This window comes from Pristiophorus japonicus, unplaced genomic scaffold (genome assembly GCF_044704955.1).
Source record: "Pristiophorus japonicus isolate sPriJap1 unplaced genomic scaffold, sPriJap1.hap1 HAP1_SCAFFOLD_371, whole genome shotgun sequence".
NCBI lineage: Eukaryota > Metazoa > Chordata > Chondrichthyes > Pristiophoridae > Pristiophorus > Pristiophorus japonicus.
In genome coordinates, this window is record NW_027253555.1 from 574,882 (window position 1) to 602,811 (window position 27,930).

Here is a 27,930-nt window from a genome sequence, read left to right on the forward strand (position 1 = left end):
CAATCTCAGGCAACAATCCCTGACTCTACTGAGCTGTTGGAGATATGGGCAAGGGACTGACAGAGCACCTGTCCCATCTCTTTAAACACCCTTGTCTGGATATCATCCACACCTTACACGCATCAAGGTTAACCCGCATGGCGACTTTGCCGTCAGTGATGAGAATGACCAAAGTGCCATTTGGCCCTCTCAGTGTGACCCTGAAGGACTGTATCCAGACTCCCCCCATACGATCCTCCCCCCAGATTGTCCTCTCTGAGCTCCAGCCAGCTGATGCTAAACACTCCGGTGGGAAAGACAAAAATCCACAGCAATGTGTTGAAAGCAACACTAATTTATTTGTATATATCCCAAATATTAAACTCCAGTCCAGTTACAGGCGTTATTAACATCAGCGGAAACAAACTCCAACTGTCAGAATGAACACGATTCAGTCGGGATGTGATTAACAGCAGCAATAACAGCAGAATCCAACCCCTGCAATCACTTGTGAACTCGCTGGTGTGTCAGCAGGTTGGATGACTGAGTGAATCCCTTCCCACACTCCGAGCAGGTGAACGGCCTCTCCCCAGTGTGAACTCGCTGGTGTCTCAGCAGGTCAGATGAACAAGTGAATCCCTTCCCACACTCAGAGCAGGTGAACGGCCTCTCTCCAGTGTGAACTCGCTGGTGTTTCAGCAGGTCAGATGAATACGTGAATCCCTTCCCACACTCAGAGCAAATGAACGGCCTCTCCCCAGTGTGAATTCGCTGATGTCTCAGCAGGTCGGCTGACCAAGTGAATCCTTTCCCACATTCGGAGCAGGTGAACAGCCTCTCCCCAGTGTGAACTCGCTGGTGTGTCAGCAGTTTGGATGATGTAGTGAATCCCTTCCCACACTCTGAGCAGGTGAACGGCCTCTCCCCAGTGTGAATTCGCTGGTGTCTCAGCAGGGCGGCTGACCAAGTGAATCCTTTCCCACATTCGGAGCAGGTGAACAGCCTCTCCCCAGTGTGAACTCGCTGGTGTGTCAGCAGTTTGGATGATGTAGTGAATCCCTTCCCACAATCGGAGCAGATGAACGGCCTCTCCCCAGTGTGAACTCGTTGGTGTGCCAGCAGGTTGGATGACTGAGTGAATCCTTCCCCACACTTGGAGCAGGTGAACGGCCTCTCCCCAGTGTGAATTCGCTGGTGTCTCAGTAGGTCGGCTGACCAAGTGAATCCCTTCCCACAATCGGAGCAGGTGAACGGCCTCTCCCCACTGTGAACTCGCTGATGTGCCAGCAGGTTGGATGACCGAGTGAATCGTTTCCCACAATCGGAGCAGGTGAATGGCCTCTCCCCAGTGTGAACTCTCCGATGTGTTTCAAGCTGGGATGGGTAGTTGAAACGTTTCCCACAGTCCCCACATTTATATGTTTTCTCCCCAGTGTGACTGCACTTGTGTCTCTCCAGGCTGGATGATCGGCTGAAGCCTTGTTCACACACAGAGCACGTGTAGAGTTTCTCCCCACTGTGAACGGTGCTTTTTGCTTCCATGGTCAAAGGCCGATGATATTCCGTTCCCGATGAATCGAGTAACTCTGTCAGATCTTAATGTGATGTTTGGTTTGAGCCACTGGTCGACAAATCCTCCGTGTTTAATACCCTATAAAATGAATTTCAAACAGGAAAAAGGTTGGATGAGAACCCACAAAAACACAAAGGCAGGTTGTGAAATTGAGCTGAATGAACCTGGTTATTTGTGCAGCCGTCAGCAGAAAAAAAGTGACCATGAAAGCTGTCGGATTGTGGCAATAACCCAACTGGTCACTAATGTCCTTCAGGGACGGGAACCCACCACCCGGTCTGGGCCTACACAAGACTCTGGCCTCTATGGGAGGAGGGAGAGGTGGGCGGGGCGAAGAGGAGGGACTTTATACATCTGCAGGTCAACCAGAACTTTGACAGAACCTCCCAAACCTAGAACCTCTCCCACCTAGATGGACCAGGGCAGCAGGTGCATGGGAAATCCATCACCTCCAAGTTCCCCTCCAAGACTCACACCATCCTGACTTGGGCATATATCACCGTTCCTACATCGTCACTGGGTGAAAATCCTGGAACTCCTCACCTAACAGCATGGTGGGAGGACCTTCACCACACAGACTGCAGCGGTTCGAGAAGGCGGCCCACCATCATCTTGTCAACGACAAATGGAAATTGGAAATATATTCTGGCCTTACTAGCGACACCCACATCCCAAGAATGGGTTAAAACAAATTTGTACATTGAACGCCTCTGCAGAAATACTTGTTCCTAAACCAATACTCTTCTACATTGTGCGGACAGTGTGTGTTTCGCAACCTAATCTCCCCTAGAATCCACCACCGTTGACAGTCTCTCATCGGAAATTGTTGGGCCCGACTGGGCTCAGAGGTACTGGGGGTGAAACCCAGCAGTTTCTCCCCCCTCCCCCACTCCCCGTCTCTCCACTCCAGCTCAAACTGATGCAACAAACAGACCCACACAGGAGGCCAGGGAGCGACTTCCAGTATCGATGCACTTCAGATCAGCCTGTGAGGGAGAAGGGAATAGAGGCTTATGCTGATAGAGTTAGAACCATCGAATCAGAGAATGGTTACAGCACAGAAGACCGTTCGGCCCGTCGAGCCCGTGCCAGCTCTCTGCAAGAGCACCTCAGCTAGTCCCACTGCCCCGCCCTTACCCCACAGCCCTACAAATGTTTTTCTTTCAGAAACTTATCCAACTCCCTTTTGAAAGCTGTGATTGAGTCTGCCTCCACCACCCTTTCAGGCCGTGCATTCCAGATATTAACCATTCACTACGCAAAAGGCTTTTTTCTTGTGTTGCCTTTGGTTCTTTTGCCAATCGTCTTAAATCTGTGTCCTCTGGTTCTCGACCCTTCTGCCAATGGGAACAGTATCTCTCTATCTACTCTGGCAAGACCCCTCTTAATTTTGAACACCTCTATCAAATCCCCTCTCAATCTTCCCTGCTCTAAGGAGAACATACGAACATAAGAAATAAGAGCGGGAGTAGAACATTTGGCCCCTCGAGCCTGCTCCATCATTCAATAAGATGATGGCTGATCTGATCATGGACTCAGCTCCACTTCCCTCCCACTCCCCATAAACCTTTACTTCCTTATTGCTCAAAAATCTGTCTATCTCCGCCTTCCAGCAGGAAGAGCAGTGCAAGGAAGGTAGTGCAGGGGTCCCCTGCGGTCATCCCCCTACAAAACAGATACACCGTTTTGAGTACTGTTGGGGGGGATGACTCATCAGGGGAGGGCAGCAGCAGCCAAGTTCAAGGCACCGTGGCTGGCTCTGCTGCACAGGAGGGCAGGAAAAAGAGTGGGAGAGCGATAGTGATAGGGGATTCGATTGTAAGGGGAATAGATAGGCGTTTCTGCGGCGGCAACCGAGACTCCAGAATGGTATGTTGCCTCCCTGGTGCAAGGGTCAAGGATGTCTCGGAGCGGGTGCAGGACATTCTGAAAAGGGAGGGTGAACAGAGAGTTGTCGTGGTGCACATTGGTACCAACGATATAGGTTAAAAAAAAGGGATGAGGTCCTACGAGACAAATTTAAGGAGCTAGGAGCTAAATTAAAACGTAGGACCTCAAAAGTAGTAATCTCGGGATTGCTACCAGTGCCATGTGCTAGTCAGAGTAGGAATCGCAGGATAGCTCAGATGAATACGTGGCTTGAGCAGTGGTGCAGCAGGGAGGGATTCAAATTCCTGGGGCATTGGAACCGGTTCTGGGGGAGGTGGGACCAGTACAAACCGGACGGTCTGCACCTAGGCAGGACCGGATCCAATGTCCTAGGGGAAGTGTTTGCTTGTGCTATTGGGGAGGAGTTAAACTAATATGGCAGGGGGATGGGAACCAATGCAGGGAGACAGAGGGAAACAAAAAGGAGACAAAAGCAAAAGACAGAAAAGAGATGAGTAAAAGTGAAGGGCAGAGAAACCCAAGGCAAAAAACAAAAGGGCCACTGTACAGCAAAATTCGAAAGGGTCAAAGTGTAATAAAAAGGCAAGCATGAAAGCTCGGTGCCTCAATGCAAAGAGTATTCGGAACACAGGAGAGGGCTCTCTGCTAGTTAGAATGGGTGAGAGCTCAGATGAACAGGATCCCAAGAAAGAATGCAAAAGGCATGAGGCAACAGAGCAGAGTAGCACTGGGATAAGTGTAAACCACAAGGTGATAGGAAGGGACAATATGTAAGAATATAAAGGGGCTGCAGGAGGGGTCAAAACTAAAAATCATGGTTTAAAAACTAATATTAAAACACTCTACCTAAACGCACGCAGCATTCGAAATAAAGTAAATGAGTTGACGGGACAAATCATTACAAATGGGTATGATTTGGTGGCCATTACAGAAACATGGTTGCAGGGTGGCCAAGACTGGGAATTAAACATACAGGGGTATCTGACAATTCGGAAAGATAGACAAGAAGGGAAAGGAGGTGGGGTAGCTCTGTTAATAAAGGAAGATATCAGGGCAGTTGTGAGAGACGATATTGGCTCTAATGAACAAAATGTTGAATCATTGTGGGTGGAGATTAGAGATAGTAAGGGGAAAAAGTCACTGGTGGGCGTAGTTTATAGACCCCCAAATAATAACTTCATGGTGGGGTGGGCAATAATCAAGGGAATAATAGAGGCATGTGAAAAAGAAACGGCAATAATCATGGGGGATTTTAACCTACATATCGATTGGTCAAATCAAATCGCACGGGATAGCCTTGAGGAGGAATTCATAGAATGCATACAGGAATGTTTCTTAGAACAGTATGTTACAGAACCTACAAGGGAGCAAGCCATCTTAGATCTGGTCCTGTGTAATGAGACAGGAATAATAAATGATCTCCGATTAAAAGATCCTCTCGGAATGAGTGATCACAGTATGGTTGAATTTGTAATACAGATTGAGGGTGAGGAAGTAGTGTCTCAAACCAGCGTACTATGCTTAAACAAAGGGGACTACAGTGGGATGAGGGCAGAGTTGGATAAAGTAGACTGGAAACACAGACTAAACGGTGGCACAATTGAGGAACAGTGGAGGACTTTTAAGGAGCTCTTTCATAGTGCTCAACAAAAATATATTCCAGTGAAAAACGGCGGTAAGAGAAGGGATAACCAGCCGTGGATAACGAAGGAAATAAAGGAGAGTATCAAATTAAAAACCAATGCGTATAAGGTGGCCAAGGTTAGTGGGAAACTAGAAGATTGGGAAAATTTTAAACAACAGCAAAGAATGACTAAGAAAGCAATAAAGAAAGGAAAGATAGATTACGAAAGTAAACTTGCGCAAAACATAAAAACAGATAGTAAAAGCTTTTACACATATATAAAATGGAAAAGAGTGACTAAAGTAAATGTTGGTCCCTTAGAAGATGAGAAAGGGGATTTAATAATGGGAAATGTGGAAATGGCCGAGACCTTAAACAATTATTTTGCTTCGGTCTTCACAGTGGAAGACACAAAAACCATGCCAAAAATTGCTGCTCACAAGAATGTGGGAAGGGAGGACCTTGAGACAATCACTATCACTAGGGGGTTAGTGCTGGTCAGGCTAATGGGACTCAAGGTAGACAAGTCCCCTGGTCCTGATGAAATGCATCCCAGGGTATTAAAAGAGATGGCAGAAGTTATAGCAGATTCATTCGTTGTAATCTACCAAAATTCTCTGGACTCTGGGGAGATACCAGCAGATTGGAAAGCAGCTAATGTAACGCCTCTGTTTAAAAAAGGGGGCAGACAAAAGGCAGGTAACTATAGGCCGGTTAGTTTAACATCTATAGTGGGGAAAATGCTTGAAGCTATCATTAAGGAAGAAATAGCGGGACATCTAGATAGGAATAGTGGAATCAAGCAGACGCAACATGGATTCATGAAGGGGAAATCATGTTTAACTAATTTACTGGAATTCTTTTGAGGATATAACGAGCATGGTGGATAGAGGTGTACCGATGGATGTGGTGTATTTAGATTTCCAAAAGGCATTCGATAAGGTGCCACACAAAAGGTTACTGCAGAAGATAAAGGTACGCGGAGTCAGAGGAAATGTATTAGCATGGATAGAGAATTGGCTGGCTAACAGAAAGCAGAGTCGGGATAAATGAGTCCTTTTCGGGTTGGAAATCGGTGGTTAGTGGTGTGCCACAGGGATCGCTGCTGGGACCACAACTGTTTACAATATACATAGATGACCTGGAAGAGGGGACAGAGTGTAGTGTAACACAATTTGCAGATGCCACAAAGATTAGTGGGAAAGCAGGTTGTGTAGAGGACACAGAGAGGCTGCAAAGAGATTTAGATAGGTTAAGCGAATGGGCTAAGGTTTGGCAGATGGAATACAATGTCGGAAAGTGTGAGGTCATCCACCTTGGCAAAAAAAAACAGTAAAAGGGAATATTATTTGAATGGGGAGAAATTACAACATGCTGCGGTGCAGAGGGACCTGGGGGTCCTTGTGCATGAATCCCAAAAAGTTAGTTTGCAGGTGCAGCAGGTAATCAGGAAGGCAAATGGAATGTTGGCCTTCATTGCGAGGGATGGAGTACAAAAGCAGGGAGGTGTTGCTGCAACTCTATAGGGTATTGGTGAGGCCGCACCTGGAGTACTGCGTGCAGTTTTGGTTACTTAAGGAAGTGTGAATGTATGTGGAAGAATCATGAAAGGGTTAATAAAATGGTTCTCGGAATCAATAAGAAAATAAGAACAGACAGACTTGGTTTCCCGTGAGAAAGTGTGGACAAAGTAGCTTGTGTGACCATCACTGATAAACAAGGGTTTATGGCCATGACTTGATAAGGTGCACATTTGCTTCGCGTGATTAAGCCAAGCTATCATAAAACGTAGGAGGTTTTGGTGTCCCTGAGCAATTCTGCTTGTTGCAATTCCGCTCGTAAAAGCATAAAGTGTTCTAAAAATAAACAGGCTGTCAATTCATGAAGCCCTAGTAACACATTGTGATTGATGAAGCAGGCCATACCTCCTTCAGTTTGTAAGAATAAAATGGATGCGTCTGTGAGGATAGGCAGACCTTTTGTCTGCCTGCCCCGGAATCTGTAGACTCTGTGCTGGCAGTTTGGTAACAGGTCCGAAGCTGCTTCAATAAAGATTGAAGGTATCTGACTCGATTATTGTCGAATGCAGTTGACCACCCTGTGAATGTTTAAAAATGTATAGAGACATTGAAGTTGAGGACGTGGGAATTGTATAGGGACAGTATAAGCTAACAAAGAATTCATGGAGGCATAGCCATGACATCTCAGACTCGAGACTGCGAAATGTTACAACACTAACACATATTGAAACAAACCCCACAGCTTGCAGAAAAACCTCAAGGTCTTATTATTAACCTGAAACATTAACAGAAGGTCTTTGTTTAAAATCAGATCATACTTAGGTCGGCTTATGAGTGGACAAAGGGAAAGAGGGATCAAAAGGGATAGGCTGGACTAGGATGTCACTCTAGCCCTATCTTGTTATCTTTTGCCAAAAATGTATAACCGTCGTCCCTTTACAATGTAACGTCACTTTGTCCGTAGGAAGTGGGTGCGTTCTATCAGAGTTGCATTCCTTCTGTCTGATAAGGTCCCCGATCGGGATTTGCTTTTTAAATAAAAGCTTGCTTTGTTCAAAGCACAAACGGTATTCGTTTCAGTAATTTTGCTGAACCAGATTGAGGTAAAAGAATCCAGAAATCAACATTTGGTGTCAGAAGTGGGATCTCAACGGACGACTGCCGAAAACTTGCGAATTAAGAGCCAGACTAGCCTTGGACGAGACGAGGGGAAAGTGGCCACTGGAGTGAGTATGATTTCAATACTGCTCCAGTTTCCCCCGGTTTCAAAAGTCTGAGGAAAGTTTAGCCACTCGCTGGTTCTCAGGTAGTGTCTGAACGAGATCCAGGACAATCTGGTGAATACCTTTCAAACTTAGAATAGGGATAGAGATAGGGAAATTGCGCGGTGACGCAAACCAAGCGGCGACTTGGAAAGATAGGTTAGAATAGGTAAGTCTTGCGCGGTGATGCAAACCAAGCGGCGATTTGGAAAGATAGGTTAGAATAGGTAAGTATTGCACGGTGATGCAAACCAAGCGGCGACTTGGAAAGATAGGTTAGAATAGGTAAGTCTGCCTGGGTTCGAGGCCCAGAGCCTGCCTGGGTTCGAGGCCCAGTGTCTGTGTGGGTTCGAGGCCCAAGTAGATCCGTGCGGCGACACGGAAAGTAGGGATAGTTAGAGCTAGAAAGGGATAGATGATCAATCATGGATCCAAAAATTAATAGGAAAGAAAAGAGACTCTTGTGAACATTTGTTTTAAATGAGAAATGCTTGTGTGATTTTTATGTTGTAAAAAAAAAGCCGGGGAGTTGTGGTTTGTTTTAGCTCCACCCACTTTTTCAAACAGAATGAAAGTTTTTTTTAAACCTTCGTAGTGTTGTTCTGTATGTGGGAAGTTTAAGAGTGTGAACCTTATTGAATTACGTATATTCGGATGATAAGTTACAGAGCCAGGAAATGCACAAAGGATAGGTTTGTTGAGTAAAAAAAAAAGAAAAAAATACATGGTACCGGTGGTTAAAAAAAAGGATTTAACATGCTCACTTACTTGTCGAAAGAAAACATTCAGAGAAGGCACAGCAAAACAACTGAGATGGATTCAAAAGGATTCAAAAAAAATATTATATTAAATAACACGACCTTGAGGCTGGAACAATTGAGATAACGAAAAGCAGTCCACAGCCTATGTGCCAGACTTCTCTCTAGTTATGGAAAAGACAAAAAAAAAAAGTAACGTACTAAATAGGTGCTAAAAAAAAATGTTCTGAGATTTTAAATTATGAGAAAAATTTCACTGCAGTCTAAAAAAAAATCACTCCTGTCGAGTTGGCAGAAACACTCCATTAAATTAGGGCTTTCATTGACAGGAGGACATATTAAAAACCGTAGACGTCTTAAAGAAAGAGTGCACGCACGAGAAACGTACTCAGAGTTCCACTGGGACCTCTGAGAAATGTATCGATAGACTACTTAGTTAAAATGGTTGGCTTTGCATTGACCGAGGCTGATGACAAAATTGAATTTCAGTAAACAAATGTGTGGTCTCGTTTTAAATCAATTAAAAAAAAATATCTTTGGCAAGTACTTGAATAAGAAGTTAAAAAAATATTGGAGTATAATCAAATGCTGCCTTTCCTGATGAAAAGATTTTTTTTTCAGATGGTTACGTGAAGTCACGTAATGACATCAGGTCTTCTTATAAACCTGTAAAGGAGTTAACCCTTTCCATTGACAGCCGTTTCATACTGAACATTATCAGTTTGGATTTCTTAATAGAAAAAAGACTCACCTAACAGAGGAATGGTGCGATAGTCAGAATAAAAATAAAAACAGAACTAGCTTATGTAATAATACTTGCCTGATACAATAAAGAAATAGATACTCAAACAAAACAAATTGAAGAGTTAAAAGGCTAAGATAAATACGCTGAAAGGGATCCACAAACCCAACTTAACCCTGACCTCCGATTTCACGGAGTGACCTCGACATGCATGGATATAATGCAGAATCAAGGGACCTGTGGGCCCTGATAAAGCAAACCCTGAGCCCAACTGAGTATGCCCGATTTCTAACTCACCTAGGACGTGCTACTCATGATGCATTGGTGGATGCTCACCCTAACGATGTCCAGGATCGCCTAAACGCTATCTTTAATGCTCTCACCACGACCCTTCAGAAGCCCATCAGTATGGAGCCGCCTCGGGTGGAAGGACCAAAACCTGACCCAAGGGGATACCAGATGGAACCGCAGTATTGCGTGCAGGGTTGGGTGGATAAACGGGGATACGGCTATATCAAACACCCAAATGGCCCGGGCCCTGCTAATTACGGACCGCCCTACTGTCCCCAGCCTGGTATGGGAAGAGGTCGGGGCTGGGAAAGACGAGATGGATGCTTTATTTGTGGGCAAGAAGGACATTGGAATAGAAATTGTCCCTCCCGTCAGCACAAAAAAGGAAGAGGAGGAAGAGGAGGGGGGCAAGGGGGGAAAGAGGAGGGGGGCAAGGGGGGAGAGGACGGGGATCTTACACTAACTTCTCCCAGAACAACCCCTTTGGCCAACCGTCCCCCGATTCGTATTGACTACGCAGCTTGATTGTGCAGGGACCCTCCCCGGACGACGAACCGATGATAGTTAAAAATTCGGAATGAGTGGCAACCCTTCTTGATAGATACGGGAGCCTTCATGTCTTCTGTACAATCAAAGCTTAAACTCCCCGCCTTCACTGAAACACAGGGACTGTCAGGATTCCTGGGACAAGTCTCTACATTCCCGGTGTCAGAACCGGTTAAAATGGGTTACCAGGAAGAATCGGTGGAACATCGAGTTGTTATCACAACCAATCTGGACTGTAACTTGATGGCTAGAGACCTCCTTTGCAAATTCCAGTTGCATTTGGAGTGTGGAGATGATGGGATTATTGTAAAACAGGGAACCCTTAAGCGGCAGTATTATACCACTAGAACCCCTCAGTGGTGGTCTCTGGACCTGCCGCAGGCACCCTATCACGTGACCCTAGCATACGATCCCAGTGGAAAGAATCAGGACCTGCAGAACTTTTATCAGGATCACGAAGGGGAAGTGAAGGAAATTCTATTAAGGGCTAGAGTGACTGGACCAGAAGGGAAGGCAGATTTTGTGGAAATGGACAGCCCCCAACGGTGGCACCACATATTATTCATGAAGTATTACCTCCCCACCACGCTAAAGATTTGGGAGTTATGGTGCGCCAGGCTATAGAGAGGCTGACCCTACCAGCCGGGATGTGCAAATTGTAAAACATGGCCGAACAGTCCAATTCCACGGGGACCCCGAGAAGGTCTTAACGACTCTGCAGCATCATACTGGCTCTGACATACCTGACTATGTGGATCCTCATGTGTGAGCAGAGGACCCCCCCAAGTGGGTTATACTCCTATTGATCCGATTGAGATCCCAGTGCAGGGCAATGTGGACTGGCCCTCTATCCGACAGTACCCACTGAAATCACAGGCAATCCTAAGCTGACCTTCCGGCACTGTACTGCAATTAATCCGGCCTGTTTTCTTACTGAGCCACCCCAAGATGAGGAAGAACCCAGTCATGATTGTTTATCTTTAATTTCAGAGGCCACATCAGTCAGGGAAGATTTTGTTGATGTACCAATTGAAGATCCAGACTGTATTATGTATGTTGACGGAAGTTCTTCTATTAATCCAGAAGGTACACGAATCTCAGGATACGCCATAGTAAACCAGGAGAATCAGGTCTTGGAATCTGCCGCTTTTGAAACCGCCTATTCTGCCCAACAAGCTGAACTATTCGCCCTCACCCGAGCCTGTATCTTGGCCAAAGACCTCAAAGTCAATATCTATACCAACTCTAGGTATGCCTTTGGGGTGGCCCATGATCTGATTTGTTGCAAGCCCTCATGCTCCCCAAGCACATTGCCGTTGTTAAATGTACCGCCCACACCACCGGAAAATTCCCAGTTGATATAGGGAACCACTGTGCTGACAAAGAGGCTAAACAGGCCTCTCGTGACCAACAGATGGTAGTGCCCAAAATGATGAGTCAAACTAAAAATCCTGCGAAGGATAAGTTAGCCTCAGAAAAACCAATGTCAACCATCCAAGATGTTATAAAAGCACAGGAGGACGCTCCTGAAAAAGATAAACTGTTGTGGAAATATTATGGATGTACTTATGACAATGTTTCTAAACTCTGGACCACTCCCGCGGAACAGACTTGCATGTCTGACGAGTTGGCTCTATGAGTTATTGAATGTATGCATTTTGCTACTCATTGTGGAGCAAGGATCACGAGTGATACACTTTTGGCTACTTGGTGGCACCCTAGACTCCAGGCGCTCGCCCAGAACATCAGTAGTCGTTGCCTGGTTTGCCAGCAACATAATCCAGGGAAGGGAGTCCCCTGTGATTGGGGTAAAACGCCCCTACCCGAAGGTCCCTTTGAGACATTTCAGTTGGACTACATTGAGTTGCAAAAAGTTCAGTGTTACAAATATGTGTTAGTAATAGTAGATGTGTTTAGCAGATGGATTGAAGCCTACCCTACCCTGGACAATAAGGCTCAAACTGTTGTTAAGGTGTTAATAAGGAAAATTGTTCCCAGATATGGTATCCAGCTCGACTGATGACCAGCTGTTCTTTCTCTGACTCAGGCTCTGCGACTAGCTCACAACCAGGTTCAAGATGCTCACCTCGACCTCCCAGTTTTACCCGAATTGTCCCTCGTGGCACCAGGGAAGTATGGATTCGGAAGGGATTAGAGCCACAATGGGAGGGGCCTTTTCAGGTGTTACTCACTACCCCCACTGCAGCCAAGGTTGAGGGGAAAAGTGCCTGGGTTCACCTGCACCACTGCAAGCTCACCACCCTCTAATGAACCTATTTTACTGGTTATTCTAACTCCTGTTTCTGTTCCAGACTTCCTCTTCTCCATAGCTGAACAAGGCCGTTGGCATCCTAATTGGAACGTGGACCAGTTTGAACTTTTACCCGTAGTGATAGACAGCCAGCTACACCGACGGCGACCTCAGAAGAGAGACGGGAAAACTGAACTCTTTTAATCAGCAAAATAATTGGACTATTTATCTGAATCCTGAGCCATAAGATGAAACTGTCTGTATGCCAGTCTGTATAATAGTGTTGATATATGACAGTTTCAGCGCATGGGAGGGGAGTTAGAGACGAGAGCTCCATGTAAACACCTTTTTGTACATGTCTTATGTTTATGCGCAAAATGGGAACTTTTCTAGATGTTGGGTGTGTTCACATTCCCTATACATTCCCTATACATTCCAAAGGGGGAATTCCTTTGCGCCCCGTTCCACTAACCCTAACTGAGACTGTCAGATGGATTCAGAGCCAAACTATCACGTGAGGAGGGGGGCCAATACAATACTGCTGAAGCTCTGGAGGGCATCACAGCTGAAATGGTAGCAATAAGGACCGTAGCATTACAAAACCGAATGGCCCTCGATTACCTGTTAGCTGAGAAAGGGGGAACGTGTGCCCTGATAGGGTCTGAATGTTGCACTTACATTCCTGATAGTTCAGAAAACATAACCAATCTCACTGATCACGTAAGAAGGGAGGTGAAGAAGTTATCCACATCAGCAGAAGGATCTAGCTGGTTTGATTGGCTATCAGATGGATCTTGGAGATCCTATCTAATTGTTGGTTGCCTTAACCTTTGTTGTAAAGTAATGATGGCAAGGTTAGCAAACCCTCTTGTGGTCAAGGGCTCCCGAGTTATGATCCAACGAAGTAAAGAACTACTCGACAATAACAGCAATATGGATCAGGAAAGAGTACGAACGGCTGAATGCGATACTCCTGGAATAGTCACCAGGGTTATCATGGAATGATAAAAGGGGGGAATGTGAATGTTTAAAAATGTATAGAGACATTGAAGTTGAGAACGTGGGAATTGTATAGGGACAGTATAAGCTAACAAAGAATTCATGGAGGCATAGCCATGACATCTCAGACTCGAGACTGCGAAATGTTACAACATTAACACGTATTGAAACAAAACCCACAGCTTGCAGAAAAACCTCAAGGTCTTATTAAATCATGTTATTAACCTGAAACATTAACAGAAGGTCTTTGTTTAAAATCAGACCATACTTAGGTCGGCTTATGAGTGGACAAAGGGAAAGAGGGATCAAAAGGGATAGGCTGGACTAGGATGCCGAAAATGTATAACCGTCGTCCCTTTACAATGTAACGTCACTTTGTCCGTAGGAAGTGGGTGCGTTCTATCAGAGTTGCATTCCTTCTGTCTGATAAGATCCCCGATCGGGATTTGCTTTTTAAATAAAAGCTTGCTTTGTTTAAAGCACAAACGGTATTCGTTTCAGTAATTTTGCTGAACCAGATTGAGGTAAAAGAATCCAGAAATCAACAACCCGAACTAGGACTTAACATTTGGTGTCAGAAGTGGGATCCCAAAAACTCTCGATTGGAAGTGGCTGAATCATTGATATCCTACAGACGGGACGCGGCAGAGGAAATGGGCCCCAAAGTGAGTATATTTAGTTAAATTGCCACTTTGTTTTCCTCCTGTCGTAAGTTCTGGTCGCGGATCTTTCACCACTGTTCAATTGATTGTTGATGGGATCGCCCGTGGTCAGTTGTCAGATTACCCCAGGAAAAGATAGATTTGGAATTGTCCACGATGGTGGTCCGTTAAAGTTACGAAGGAGTAGGTTGATCTGGAAATTGTCTACCACAAGTAGTCCGTCAAACGTTAAAACAGTAAGGAATAGAGAGAAAAGGAATAAAGAGAAAAGGAATAAAGAGAAAAGGAAGTTGTGGGTGCACACCACGGTGATGGGTTAAAAGATAACTGATTTGAAATTGTCTCACTTAATGAGTCCGTCAAAACGTTGAATAACTGATTTGAAATTGTCTCACTTAATGAGTCCGTCAAAACGATGAATAACTGATTTGAAATTGTCTCACTTAATGAGTCCGTCAAAACGTTGAATAACTGATTTGAAATTGTCTCACTTAATGAGTCCGTCAAAACATTGAATACCTAGGTTAAGATAAGTTATATCATGGGTAATATACTTGATACAACGACAGGCTCAAGTAGCGTTTTGCAGAGGTTGTGCGATAAAGACCCAGATAAAAACGAGCAACTCAGACAATTGTTGGGAGATTTGAATCAGAAATTAGGTTCAGACATATGGCCATTAGGGGGTTCAAGTGATTTAGAAACAATTAAACGCGCCCAAGAATTAATTTGGAAAAGGGGAATCGGGAAAAAGAGTAAGAAATTGATTGAAATTTGGCGCCAACATTGTCAGGATGAAAAAGATAAGAATATTCTGGCGAGTTGGCAGGAGAATGCTCTCAAGGCAGGAATTAAATTAACCGATGCGGGAATCCCTAAGTCATTGGAAATTTAAAGAAAGGAATGTGCACAGGAAAAGAGAAATAGAACAAACAAGGAACCTTTAACTGAACTACGTAGTTCAATGGCTGGTCTTGGCATGCAAGGGGCTGACGAGGACAATGAATGGGATAATTGGAATATGACTCCAGGGGCTCCCCCGCCTCGTCCGATGGCACAACCCGATGTTAATGCCTTGGCTGACGCGGCTGAGGCAGTAAATGTGCCGGTGCCAAATTTACAGACGAACAGAGTTCTACCACCCCCTTACCCCGGTCCTAATGTCCCAACACCGGGCGCCACTGCTGCTGCAACACTCATTTATCCCAGTTTAGACAATGTGTCTAATATAGAACGACAGTCTCGGGGAACTAAGTCTGATGATGAGGTTTTCTGTCGATCCGTTGCAGAGGGGACTAGAAGCCAGGTTCAAAGACGGCGTCAACTTGAACAGGAAATAGGGAGATTACAACGGCTTGAAAGAAATCAACGACGTAGTGGTAAAGGGAAAAAGGGGAAATCAACCCCTACGGATGAGGATGATGTGATAGTGTCAGGGTCAGATACTGGGACAGATTCAGAGTCGGGATGGGTTGACGATGTTGAAGGGGACAATGACAGGGAGACACCAAGACCCCTGAAGAAGCGCGCGCCGAAACAGCTGCCCGTCAGAACTATCCCTAACCCTCGCGTGTTGGCACCAGCAGCGCCTATTGAGGATGGAGGCCCGGATGTGCAGCCCCCTGCTAAGATACAAGTGTGGTTACCTTGGAAACCTCATGAACTTATGTCCATATTAACCAGTGCCCCGAATAAAAATACCTGTCCTCAACGGTTCATTGAATTTTTGTCACGAACCATCAGAGTCTATCAAGCAGACTCAAGGGACCTTTGGTCTCTGGTACAACAGGTACTTACTGGTCCTGAATGGACTAGATTTAAGGAAGCCTTAACACATCAAACTCACGAAGCCTTAGAAGCAGTGAAGGAGATTTCACGCTGTCACCAGAGGCGACAGATGCCTTCCAACAGTTAAGGCTTTGCCTTACACAAGCACCAGCCTTGGGAAGACCCCTCTACGATCGCCCGTTCCAGTTATATTGTACTGTTCTCCAAGAATGCGCTACTTCGGTTCTGACTCAGAAGCATGGAGATAGACACCGACCAGTTGCATATTTTTCCTCAAAATGAGACCCTGTCGCCCTTGGATATCCCCACTGTACACAGATTCTGGCTGCCATCCGCTGCTAATATGACTCTGCAGCAAGAGATTGTGGTCTATAGCTCCCACGCCATAGTAGCCTTGCTCGGCCAACTTCAAACTCAGCACTTGACCTCAGCCCGACAGAACAGATACGAGATCTACCTCCTTAATAATCCACACCTCACCTTCAGACACTGTACCACGCTAAACCCGGCAACTTTCATTGAAAGTCCACCTCTTGTTATTGAGAAGCCGGATCATGACTGTCTGCACTCAGTCCTCGAGGACACGAGCCCTCGCTCCGACCTTTCAGATACCCCTCTGTTAAACCCTGATCTCGTTATGTTCACTGATGGCAGTTCCTCCATCAACAAAGAAGGAACGACTCTCGAGTCTGGAGCCCTCCAGGTCCCCCTTTCCGCTCAGCAAACAGAACTTTTTGCCCTCACCCGTGCGTGTATTTTAGGAGAGGATCTCCGAGTCAATATCTACACTGACTCCCGTTACGCCTTTGGGGTTGTCCACGACTTCGGCCAGCTCTGGAAAAACCGAGGATTCCTAACTTCAACCGGTACGCCAATCTCGAACCAAGTGCTTGTGTCTGACCTATTACTTGATCTTCTGCTCCCTCGATAAATCGCTATTATTAAATGTTCCGCTCATACTGCCGGTTCCTCTCCAATCGACATCGGAAACCGCCGTGCTGACGAGGCAGCTAAGTGTGCTGCAAGGAGTCAGCAGATTGTTGTGCCCCGAATGATGAGGCAGACGTCCAGCTCTAAACCGAGCTTGTCGGCCCCTGAAAAGCCAATGCCAACCATCGAAGAAGTACTTCGCCTACAGGAGGACGCTCCTGCTGTACAAAAACAACTTTGGAACGATCTTGATTCTAAATATGATACTGCCTCCGGGTTGTGGATCACACCTGCTGGTCAAACTTGTATGTCCGATGAATTGGCCCTTTGGGTAATTGAATGTGTTCATTACGCCACGCATTGTGGAGCAAAAGCCACTAGTGACCTGCTCCTCCAGACATGGTGGCATCCTAGCCTCCAAATGTTTGCGCAGAATATTATTTCTCGTTGCCTTACCTGCCAACGCCATAATCCTGGAAGGGGGGGTACCATGTTTATTAGGTAAAACACCCTTGCCAGCCGGACCCTTCGAGACTTTGCAGATGGACTATATTGAAATGCCACGCTGTCAGTGTTATAAATATGTGTTGGTTATTGTTGATGTTTTTAGTAAATGGATTGAAGCTTATCCTACTACGGATAATAGAGCCTGTACTGTTGTTAAGATATTGCTGAAGGAAATTATCCCTCGCTTCGGGGTTCCCGGTCGTCTTAGTTCAGATAACGGACCCCATTTCATTGCAGCTGTAAACAAGGAATTGTGCCAACAGTTAGGGATACATCAACAACTCCATTGTGCCCATCACCCCCAGGCGGCGGGTCTGGTCGAGCGAACCAACCAGACTCTTAAAACCAAGTTAGCTAAACTGACCTCTCAAACAGGGTCGACTTGGTTAAAATTGTTACCTGTAGCTCTTTTTCAGATTCGCTCCACCCCCACAGGGACGACGCATCTCACCCCGGCCGAGATCGTGTACAGCAGACCTCTTCGCACCCCTTAGGACCACCATTCCCCAGTTGCCGTCCACTTTCATCACATGACTGAGGAGATGACTACCTATGTGTTAGCCCTAACTAAGGCATTGCGAGCCTCTCATTCACAGGTTCGCGCCGCTTATGATGACCGTCCCTCCTCTCACGGATCATCCCCTATCGAGCCCGGATCCTTCGTCCTTATCAAAAATTGGACGCGACGTCATCTCCAGCCCCGATGGGATGGTCCATTTCAGGTCTTACTCACCACCCCCACCGCTGTAAAGGTGGAAGGTAGAGATGCGTGGGTGCACATGCATCATTGCAAATCGATTACCGGCGGTAATCAAAAGGGGGGAGTGGAGATAGACGTGGACTAATAATTGAAGTGCCATAATACGTTCGTTCCCGTTGTTCCGTAACCGTTTTAGCCGTAATTTTAAGCCATAATTTTAATTAATCTAATTATTATATGATTGCTTGTCCTGCTTTTAGGTATTTAGGCAGAACATGAGGCCTTGGTGACCACGATAGTAACATGACGGTTTGCAAGCCCCTTTGTCTTTCAGGATTGAAAGAATGCACGGAACTCTGCTGCTAGGAGTCGTGATCCTGCTGATAACAGTAACAAAAACAGGGGGACGACTACTCAGCTGCCCAACCGATGGCTCACGAGAGCAAATTCTCCGCCTCTGTACGGGAGATATCGTCCAATGTGGAACCAGGACACCAGACGATCTCGAATCATGGACCATGACTAAAATAAAATCCCGTATGGGTATACTCTCACAGGTTGATCGACAGGTGACTCTACAGGGCAAAGACCGATGGAATTTGCCATGCCGGTTCAGGGAATGTGAGATGGACTTTGTTTGCCCTGATCAACCTGAAGATGACTTAGTTGATTCAAAGGACCAATCCCTGGAATCAGTAACAGGGCAAAGGAGGAAAAGGAACGTGCAAGGGCAACTGGGGAACGATCATAATATATTCCTGAGGACTCATAAGATCTTATTTGCGCCAGAGTCGGTTGTATGCTACCCTGTTATGTCGGTCACTGAATTGTTTACCCCAACCCCGGTTATGGATCCCAGTCTTTACATACGAGGATACAATGATACCCCGCCCGCCGAAAACATTACCTTCATATATTCCGATGGCTGAGGTACCCCCGCCACCTGCCTAAACACCACAGGGTCTGGGAAGGATGGGTACCCACAGTGTTGGAATGGTACAGGATTCGGGTGCGCAAAAGTGAACGTGCCCGTTAACCAGTCCTGTCTCACAAAGCAGTCCAATTATTCCTGTCTTCACGACTCAAACACGGGCATCACCTCTTGCCAGAGTGTGGATACCTGTGTAGAAGTAAGACAAGGGACCCAAATGACCTGCAGTGCCCTATACCACAGCCAAACTTTTGCTTTACGCCACTACGACCTGTCACGATCGGGCAAGCGCATATCACCCATCCCATATCTAACCGAAGTATTACGAGAGTTGAGGCTCAGAGTGGGTCAATCCGTAAAGCTCTACCACCAACTGCAAACTAAAATCAAAGTACTGGAAGAAGATATCGATGTAGACTTACAAAGTCAGAGTTGGTGGAGAAAGGTCTGGGATTGGGGAATAAATGTGAACATCCATCCTTGGATTCGTATAATTTCACACATACTGGTCGGGACAAAATTGATCTTAGCAATAACATGGGGCATAATTTGATCTAAGCAACCGGGAGTCCTGAAACCACGTGACTGGCCAGCACGTTGAGGCAGGGAGTACCAGGCCATGCACAAAATTGAGAGTAAACATTTATGAATGAGAATTTATCATGGAATGATAACAGGAGGGAATGTGAATGTAGGTGGAAGAATCATGAAAGGGTTAATAAAATGGTTCTACGAATCAATAAGAAAATAAGAAAAGACAGAATTGGTTTCCCGTGAGAAAGTCGTGGACAAAGTCATCACTGATAAACAAGGGTTTATGGCCATGACTTGATAAGGTGCACATTTGCTTCGTGTGATTAAGCTGGGCTATTCCGCTCGTAAAAGCATAAAGTGTTCTAAAGATAAACAGGCTGTCAATTCATGAAGCCCTAGTAACACACTGTGATTGATGAAGCAGGCCATACCTCCTTCGGTATAAAAGTGATGCGTTTGAGAGGATAGGCAGACCTTTTGTCTGCCTGCCCCGGAATCTGTAGACTCTGTGCTGGCAGTTTGGTAACAGGTCCGAAGCTACTTCAATAAAGATGTAAAGATTGAAGGTATCTGAATCGATTATTGTCGAATGCAGCTGACCACCCGAACTAGGACTTAACACAACAAGATCATGGCTGATTGGATCCAGGCCTCAACTCCACTTCCCTGCCCGCTCCCCATAATCCTTGACTCCCTTATCTTTCAAAAATCTGTCTATCCCCACTTTAAATACATTCAATGACCCAGCCGCCACAGCTGTCTGAGGGAGAAAATTCCAAACATTTACGTCCCTCCTGGAGAAATTCCTCCTCATTTCCGTTTTAAATGAGCGACCCCTTATCCTGAAACTATGCCACCTAGTTCTAGATTCCCCCACGAAGGGAAACATCCTCTCTGCATTTATCCTGTCAAGCCCCCTCAAAATCGTATACGTTTCAATGAGATCACCTCTAAGTCTTCTAAACTCCAAGGAGCATAGGCCCAACCTGCTCAACCTTTCATCTTAGTAATCAACCTCGTGTACCTTCTCTGAACTGCCTCCAGTGCAAGTATATCCTTCCTTAAATAAGCAGACCAAAACTGTACGTAGTACTCTAGGTGTGGTCTTACCAATGTTATATACAGTTGCAGCAGGACTTCCCTATTTTTATACTCCATCCCCCTTGCAATAAAGGCCAGCATTCCATTTGCCTTCCTAATTAATTGAAGTAACTGCATGCCAAACTTTTGTGTTTCATGTACAAGGACCCCCAGATCCATCTGTACACGACATTTTGTATTCTCTCCCCATTTAAATAATAATTTGCTTTTTTATTTCTCCTACCAAAGTGGATAAGTTCACATTTTCTCACACTATACTCCATCTACCAAAGTTTTGCCGACTCACTTAGCCTATCTATATCCCTTTGTAGATTATTGGCGTCCTCTTCACAACTTGCTAGGTTAGCACAGGTTTGGCACACAGTAAATCTCCGTCTACATTATCCCATCAAACACTCCCAGGGCAGGTACAGTATGGGTTAGATTCAGAGAAATGCTCCCACCACAGTGTCCCATCAAATACTCCCAAGGCAGTTACAGTATGGGTTAGATAGAGAGAAAAGCTTCCTCTCAACTGTCCCGTCAAACTCTGCCAGATCAGGTACAACATGGGTTAGATACAGCGCAAAGCTCCCTTTACATTATCCTGTCAAAAACTCCCAGGGCAGGTACAGCACAGGGTTAGATACAGAGTAAAACTCTCTCTATACTATCCCATCAAACAGTCCCGGGACATGTACAACATATGTTAGATACAGAGTAAAGCTCCCTCTACACTGACCCAACAAACACTCCCAGGGCAGGTACGGTACTGGTTAGATACAGAGTAAAGCTCCCTCTACAATGACCCAACAAACACTCCCAGGGCAGGTAAAGCACAGGTTAGATACAGAGTAAAGCTCCCTCTACACTGTCCCATCAAACAATCCCAGGGCAGGTACAGCATGGGTTAGACACAGAGTAAAGCTTCCTCTACACTGTCCCAGCAAACAATCCCAGGGCAGGTACAGCACGGGTTAGATACAGAGTAAAGCTTCCTCTACACTGTCCCAGCAAACAATCCCAGGGCAGTTACAGCATGGGTTAGATACAGAGTAAAGCTTCCTCTACACTGTCCCAGCAAACAATCCCAGGGCAGGTACAGCATGGGTTAGATACAGAGTAAAGCTTCCTCTACACTGTCCCAGCAAACACTCCCAGGGCAGGTACAGCACGGGTTAGATACAGGGTAACTCTGCCTTACTACAACAGTGACTACAATCCAAAAGTACTTCATTGGCTGTAAAGCGCATTCAGAGGTCCTTTGGTCGTGAAAGGCGCCAAATAAATCCAAGTCTTTCTCCCTCTTCACTGTCCCATCAGACACTGCCAGCCCATAATAAGCAGGGCTCAGGGAGGTTGGTTGCTAGGCACTGCAGTGATGTCATAAAGCAGGGCCATTCAGCCCAGTGGGTCCTCTCCATGTTCCTTTAAAGGTGGAGAGCTGGGACATCCTGTCTCAACACACATCCCCCTGTTCATACTGAGAATCCCCAGGGAACGCCCAAGGCCCAGAGTGTGGAACACAACCAAGGGGGAAAGAGGAGGAGAGACGGTGCAGTGTGGGAGATGAGGGAGGAGTCTGCTCATTCCCAGGGGCAGATCAGACAAAGTGCTTTGAGTGGTGGGTCCAGCAGTGAAACCGAAAACAAACAAAAGGAATAAATAAAGATCCAATCCAAGGGAACAATCAACGGGTCATTGGGTAGACATCACAACCGGCCCAGAATTATTCAATGGGTGAGCATTGAATGCTTATTGTGGGAAATTCCACACTTTAACCATCCATTGAGTGAAGAAGTGTTTCCTAACATCTCTCCTGAATGGCCTGGCTCGGATTTTAAGGTTATGTCCCCTCGTCCTAGACACCCCAAGCAGCAGAATAAATTTCTCTCTATCTACCCTAGCAGTTGCTTTCAAATTCACACTCAATTCCCAGACGAGGTGGCGTATGGTTTAGATACAGAGTAAAGTTTCCTCTACACTGCCGCAGGGCACACTTCGGTGTCCGTCCCGACCGTACTGCTGGCAGCTTATCAATTAAAATTCAGCAGCGGTACGATCTGCCACTGCACTGAAAACTTTCCACCCGCAGCTCCTGATCAGTTTCAGGTTAAAGCTCCCTCTAAACTGTCCCATCATGCACCCTCAGGGCAGGGACAGCACAAATTAGGTACAGTAAATGTGTCAGAGGAAACTGTATCCCAGTGAGAGTCAGTGCCAGAGGAAACTGTACCCCAGTGAGAGTCAGTGCCAGAGGAAACTGTACCCCAGTGAGAGTCAGTGCCAGAGGAAACTGTATCCCAGAGAGAATCAGTGCCAGAGGAAACTGTATCCCAGTGAGAGTCAGTGCCAGAGGAAACTGTACCCCAGTGAGAGTCAGTGCCAGAGGAAACTGTATCCCAGAGAGAATCAGTGCCAGAGGAAACTGTATCCCATTGAGAGTCAGTGCCAGAGGAAACTGTACCCCAGTGAGAGTCAGTGCCAGAGGAAACATGCAGCAGAGCCTGGTCTCCCGTCATCTTGGATCCCCTTGCCATTGGACCAAGGCCTTGCTCTGCCAAGCCCGTGTGGTAGCGAATGTGCAAGGGCCACCTCACATTAAAAGAATTCACACTATGAGCAATACAGAACAATCCTCTTCCTCTGCAGTTATCAATCTATTGCAATTCCCCATGCCTGAAGTTTCATTATATTACGATTCAAAATGTCTTCAGTTATCAGCAACAAATGCCATCTATATCATGCCTTAAACGTAGTAAAATGTCCCAAGGCACTTCACAGGACTGTTAGCAAACAAACTTTGACACCCAGTCACGTAAGGAAATATTAGCACAGGTGACTGAAAGCTTGTTCAAAATGGTAGGTATTAAGGAACATTTTAAAGGCGGAGAGGTTTAGGGAGGAATTCCAGAGCTTATGGCCTCGGCAGCTGAAGGTACGGCCACCAATATTGCTGAAAATTGGGGCTGCTCAAGAGGCCAGAATTGGAGGAATGCAAAGATCTGAGGGTTGTCGCGTTGGAGGAGGTTAGAGCAATAGGGAGGGGCAAGGTCCTGGATGGATTTCAAAACAAGGATGAGAATTTTGAAAGCGAGGCACTGATGGACCAGGAGCCAATGCAGTTCAGCGATGATGGGTGAACGGAAATTGGTACAAGTTGGGATGAGAGGGCTGAGGACAGATTGAGTAGAATAGGCCTATATTCTCTGGAGTTTAGAAGAACGGAAGGTGATATCATTGAAACATATAAAATTCTGAGAGGAATTGACAAGAGCTTGATAGTCTAGAGTTAGGGGTCCTAGTATTAGGATAAGAGATCGGTCATTTAAGACTATGTGGAGGAGCTATTTCTTCACTCAGAGTTGTGAATCTTTAAAATTCTCTATCGAATAGAGATCTTACTGAATGGCGGAGTAGATGGGAGGGGCCGTATGGCCAACTCCTACTGCTACTTCTTGTGTTCTTGAGTAAGGATACGGGCAGGAGTGTTGAAGAAACATAGAAATTTACAGTGCAGAAGCAGGCCATTTCAGACCATCGTGTTCGTGCCGACCGACAAAGAGCCGCACAACCCTCGGTCAGCAGCCCTGAAGGTTACATATAAACCTATGAACAATGAACAATGGCGGAAAGGTAAATAGCACCCAGCCCAAACAGCCCGCCTCACACAACTGCGACACCCCTTGCACCGAAACATTCTACACTCCACCCCAACCAGAACCGTGTGATGTCCTGGGAGAGGCAAAAACCAGGTAAAACCCAGGCCAATTTAGGGAAAGAAAATGTGGGAAAATTTCTCTCCTACCCATCCAGGCGATCGAAACTAGTCCAGATCACCCTGGCCATATTCGATTCCCTGCAGCACTTACCATTATATCTGCGCTGGCCAACAAGAGGTGATCTAGTCTAATCCCAATTACCAACTCTAGGTCCGTACCCTGCAGGTTACGGCACTTTGTGCCCATCCAACTATCTCTTAAAAGTGGTGAGGGTTTCTGTATCCACCACTCTTCCAGGCAGTGAGTTCCAGATCCCCAAAACCCTCTGCATAAAGAAGCCCCCGCCCCCCTCAAATCCCCTCTAAACCTTCCACCAACCACCTTAAAACTATGCCCCCTAAGTTTAAGCTTAAGTTCACGGACAGTGCGAGGTATGAGGCCGATCTGAGGCATGGATGAGGGTTTGAGCAGATGAGCTGAGGAAGGGGCAGAGACCGGCGATGTTATGGAGGTGGAAGTAAGCGTACTTGGTGATTGAGGGAATATGGGTTCGGAAGCTCATCTCGGGGTCAAGTACGACGCCAATCAATAAATTGCAACTCTCCATATCTGTGTTTCAGTATATTAGAATACTACATATCTCTAATGATCAATGCTTCAATATTAGTAGTTATCAATATAAAATCATTATCAATATATTTTCTTATCATTCTAAATGTTCATGAATGAATAATTAATGCTGTGGGTGATAGGCCGTGCTGGTCTTTCAGATGGGTCTGTGCACCGTGATCAGTGAATTGACGATGTGCTTCCGGTTCAATCTTTCCACTGGCTCTCTCACCAGATGGGAAATATTTGAACATTGAGATCTGGTGTCGATGTAAGTTCAGCCGCAACTAATGTACAGCGACCGGTCCATCTGCTGGGCTGTGCCTCAAACTGGAGTCACCTCTTAGATCAAAGCCCTTTACTCTAAAACACACACAAGATTCAGTGTGACTGTGTTTAGAGACAGAAACTGATCTCACTTCACATCCCATTACACGGCCTCATGCTGGATAATTGTACTCGGTGGTTAGTCTCTCCCGGTCTCATTTCCTGTCTTACCTTGTAATCTGTGTGTACTGTCTACAGGACCGGTGTGTATCTGAGTAAATGGCACTTTCTCTTACCTTTCTCCCCAGTCGATCTGTTGAAGCGCTTTCAATCGGAAGGGGCTCACTGGTTGGTGCTCTCACAATCCTGTGCTGGTTCACCTGCTGTTGTTCCTCAGTCCACAATCCCTGTTTCCTTCCAGCTGTGGAACTTTCTCAATCACTCCGCCATTCACCGGGAGATCTAATTATCACAGGACAGAAAATTAGAAGATTAATGTTGTAAAGTGGAATCTAGTGTAAAGTGTTTTTCCAACGTTTCAGAAAAGTGTATGTCCAGTATTTCTGTTTGATTTTATCCTTTTCCTCAGATCTCTGTCCCACACATCTGGGCTTACAGAAAATCACCAGAATTTTCCCCGGGTTACACACTGTCTGATCTCACTGGGCCCCCGGGTTACACGCTGTCTGATCTCACTGGGCCCCCGGGTTACACACTGTCTGATCTCACTGGGCCACAGGGTTACACACTGTCTGATCTCACTGGGCCCCCGGGTTACACACTGTCTGATCTCACTGGGCCCCGGGTTACACACTGTCTGATCTCACTGGGACCCCGGGTTACACGCTGTCTGATCTCACTGGGCCCCCGGGTTACACACTGTCTGATCTCACTGGGCCCCCGGGTTACACACTGTCTGATCTCATTGGGCCACAGGGTTACACACTGTCTGATCTCACTGGGCCCCCGGGTTACACATTGTCTGATCTCACTGGGCCCGCTGGTTACACACTGGCTGATCTCACTGGGCCACCGGGTTACACACTGTCTGATCTCACTGGGCCCCCGGGTTACACGCTGTCTGATCTCACTGGGCCCCCGGGTTACTCTGTCTGATCTCACTGGGCCCCCGAGTTACACGCTGTCTGATCTCACTGGGCCCCGGGTTACACGCTGTCTGATCTCACTGGGCCCCCGGGTTACACGCTGTCTGATCTCACTGGGCCCCCGGGTTACACGCTGTCTGATCTGACTGGGCCCCCGGGTTACACGCTGTCTGATCTGACTGGGCCCCCGGGTTACACACTGTCTGATCTCACTGGGCCCCCGGGTTACACACTGTCTGATCTCACTGGGCCCCCGGGTTACACTCTGTCTGATCTCACTGTTCCCCCGGGTTACACGCTGTCTGATCTCACTGGGCCCCCGGGTTACACACTGTCTGATCTCACTGGGCCCCCGGGTTACACACTGTCTGATCTCACTGGGCCCCCGGGTTACACTCTGTCTGATCTCACTGTTCCCCCGGGTTACACGCTGTCTGATCTCACTGGGCCCCCGGGTTACACACTGTCTGATCTCACTGGGCCACAGGGTTACACACTGTCTGATCTCACTGGACCCACGGGTTACACATTCTGATCTCACTGGGCCCCCGGGTTACACACTGTCTGATCTCACTGGGCCCCCGGGTTACACACTGTCTGATCTCACTGGGCCCCCGGGTTACACTCTGTCTGATCTCACTGTTCCCCCGGGTTACACGCTGTCTGATCTCACTGGGCCCCCGGATTACACACTGTCTGATCTCACTGGGCCACAGGGTTACACACTGTCTGATCTCACTGGGCCCCTGGGTTACACACTGTCTGATCTCACTGGGCCCCCGGGTTACACACTGTCTGATCTCACTGGGCCCCCGGGTTACACACTGTCTGATCTCACTGGGCCCCCGGGTTACACGTTGTCCGATCTCACTGGGCCCCCGGGTTACACACTGTCTGATCTCACTGGGCCCCCGGGGTTACACACTGTCTGATCTCACTGGGCCCCCGGGGTTACACACTGTCTGATCTCACTGGGCCTCCGGGTTACACATTGTCTGATCTCACTGGGCCCCCGGGTTACACACTGTCTGATCTCACTGGGCCCCCGGGTTACACACTGTCTGATCTCACTGGGCCCCCGGGTTACACACTGTCTGATCTCACTGGGCCCCCGGGTTACACATTGTCTGATCTCACTGGGCCCCCCGGGTTACACACTGTCTGATCTCACTGGGCCCCCGGGTTACACACTGTCTGATCTCACTGGGCCCCCCGGGTTACACACTGTCTGATCTCACTGGGCCCCCGGGTTACACACTGTCTGATCTCACTGGGCCCCGGGTTACACACTGTCTGATCTCACTGGGCCCCCGGGTTACACACTGTCTGATCTCACTGGGCCCCAGACGAGGAGCCGAAGGGAGTGGGGGAGAGGAGAGAGACGACTACAGGAGTCCCTCAGCTTTCGCAGGAACACCCCCCCCCCCCGGCCATTCCCTCCCCAGTCATTCTGGGGGTGACCGTGTCTCTCTCCCTCTCCCCGCGGGCCACACTCCCCCGGGACACTCTCCCCCGGTGCCGCTCAGCTCCGCTCACTTTCCGCCATCTTGTTTACCTTCAGCAACGGCCGGCGTCCGGGGATCCCGGACATGCGCAGTGCCGCCTCACAGTGCGCTCAGGGAGGCGTTGTCCGCCGCTGCAATTGGCTGATTGACCTGA

The 27,930-nt window shown here is 47.0% G+C and overlaps 1 protein-coding gene across 3 annotated transcripts; it reads right to left on the bottom strand.

The window, feature by feature from the left end:
* Positions 1–318: 318 nt before the first annotated feature.
* On the bottom strand, positions 319–27,843 carry LOC139250433 (zinc finger protein 551-like). Of its 3 annotated transcripts, none has more exons than XM_070872834.1 (3): positions 27,808–27,843; positions 25,462–25,627; positions 319–1,630 (listed from the first exon to the last, which is right to left on the bottom strand). In XM_070872834.1, the coding sequence occupies exon 3, from the start codon at positions 1,519–1,521 to the stop codon at positions 484–486; it is 1,038 nt and encodes a 345-aa protein (XP_070728935.1). In that variant the 5' UTR covers positions 1,522–1,630; positions 25,462–25,627; positions 27,808–27,843; the 3' UTR covers positions 319–483. The 3 variants fall into 3 exon arrangements, with proteins under 3 accessions (XP_070728935.1, XP_070728934.1, XP_070728936.1); XM_070872833.1 differs by lacking the exon at positions 27,808–27,843 and adding an exon at positions 25,782–26,014; XM_070872835.1 differs by lacking the exons at positions 25,462–25,627; positions 27,808–27,843 and adding an exon at positions 10,929–10,965.
* Between the last annotated feature and the right edge of the window lie 87 nt (positions 27,844–27,930).

Coding starts and splice junctions, on each gene's coding strand:
- LOC139250433 (XM_070872834.1), bottom strand. CDS start 1,521: ATGGAAGCAAAAAGCACCGTTCACAGTGGGGAGAAACTCTACACGTGC.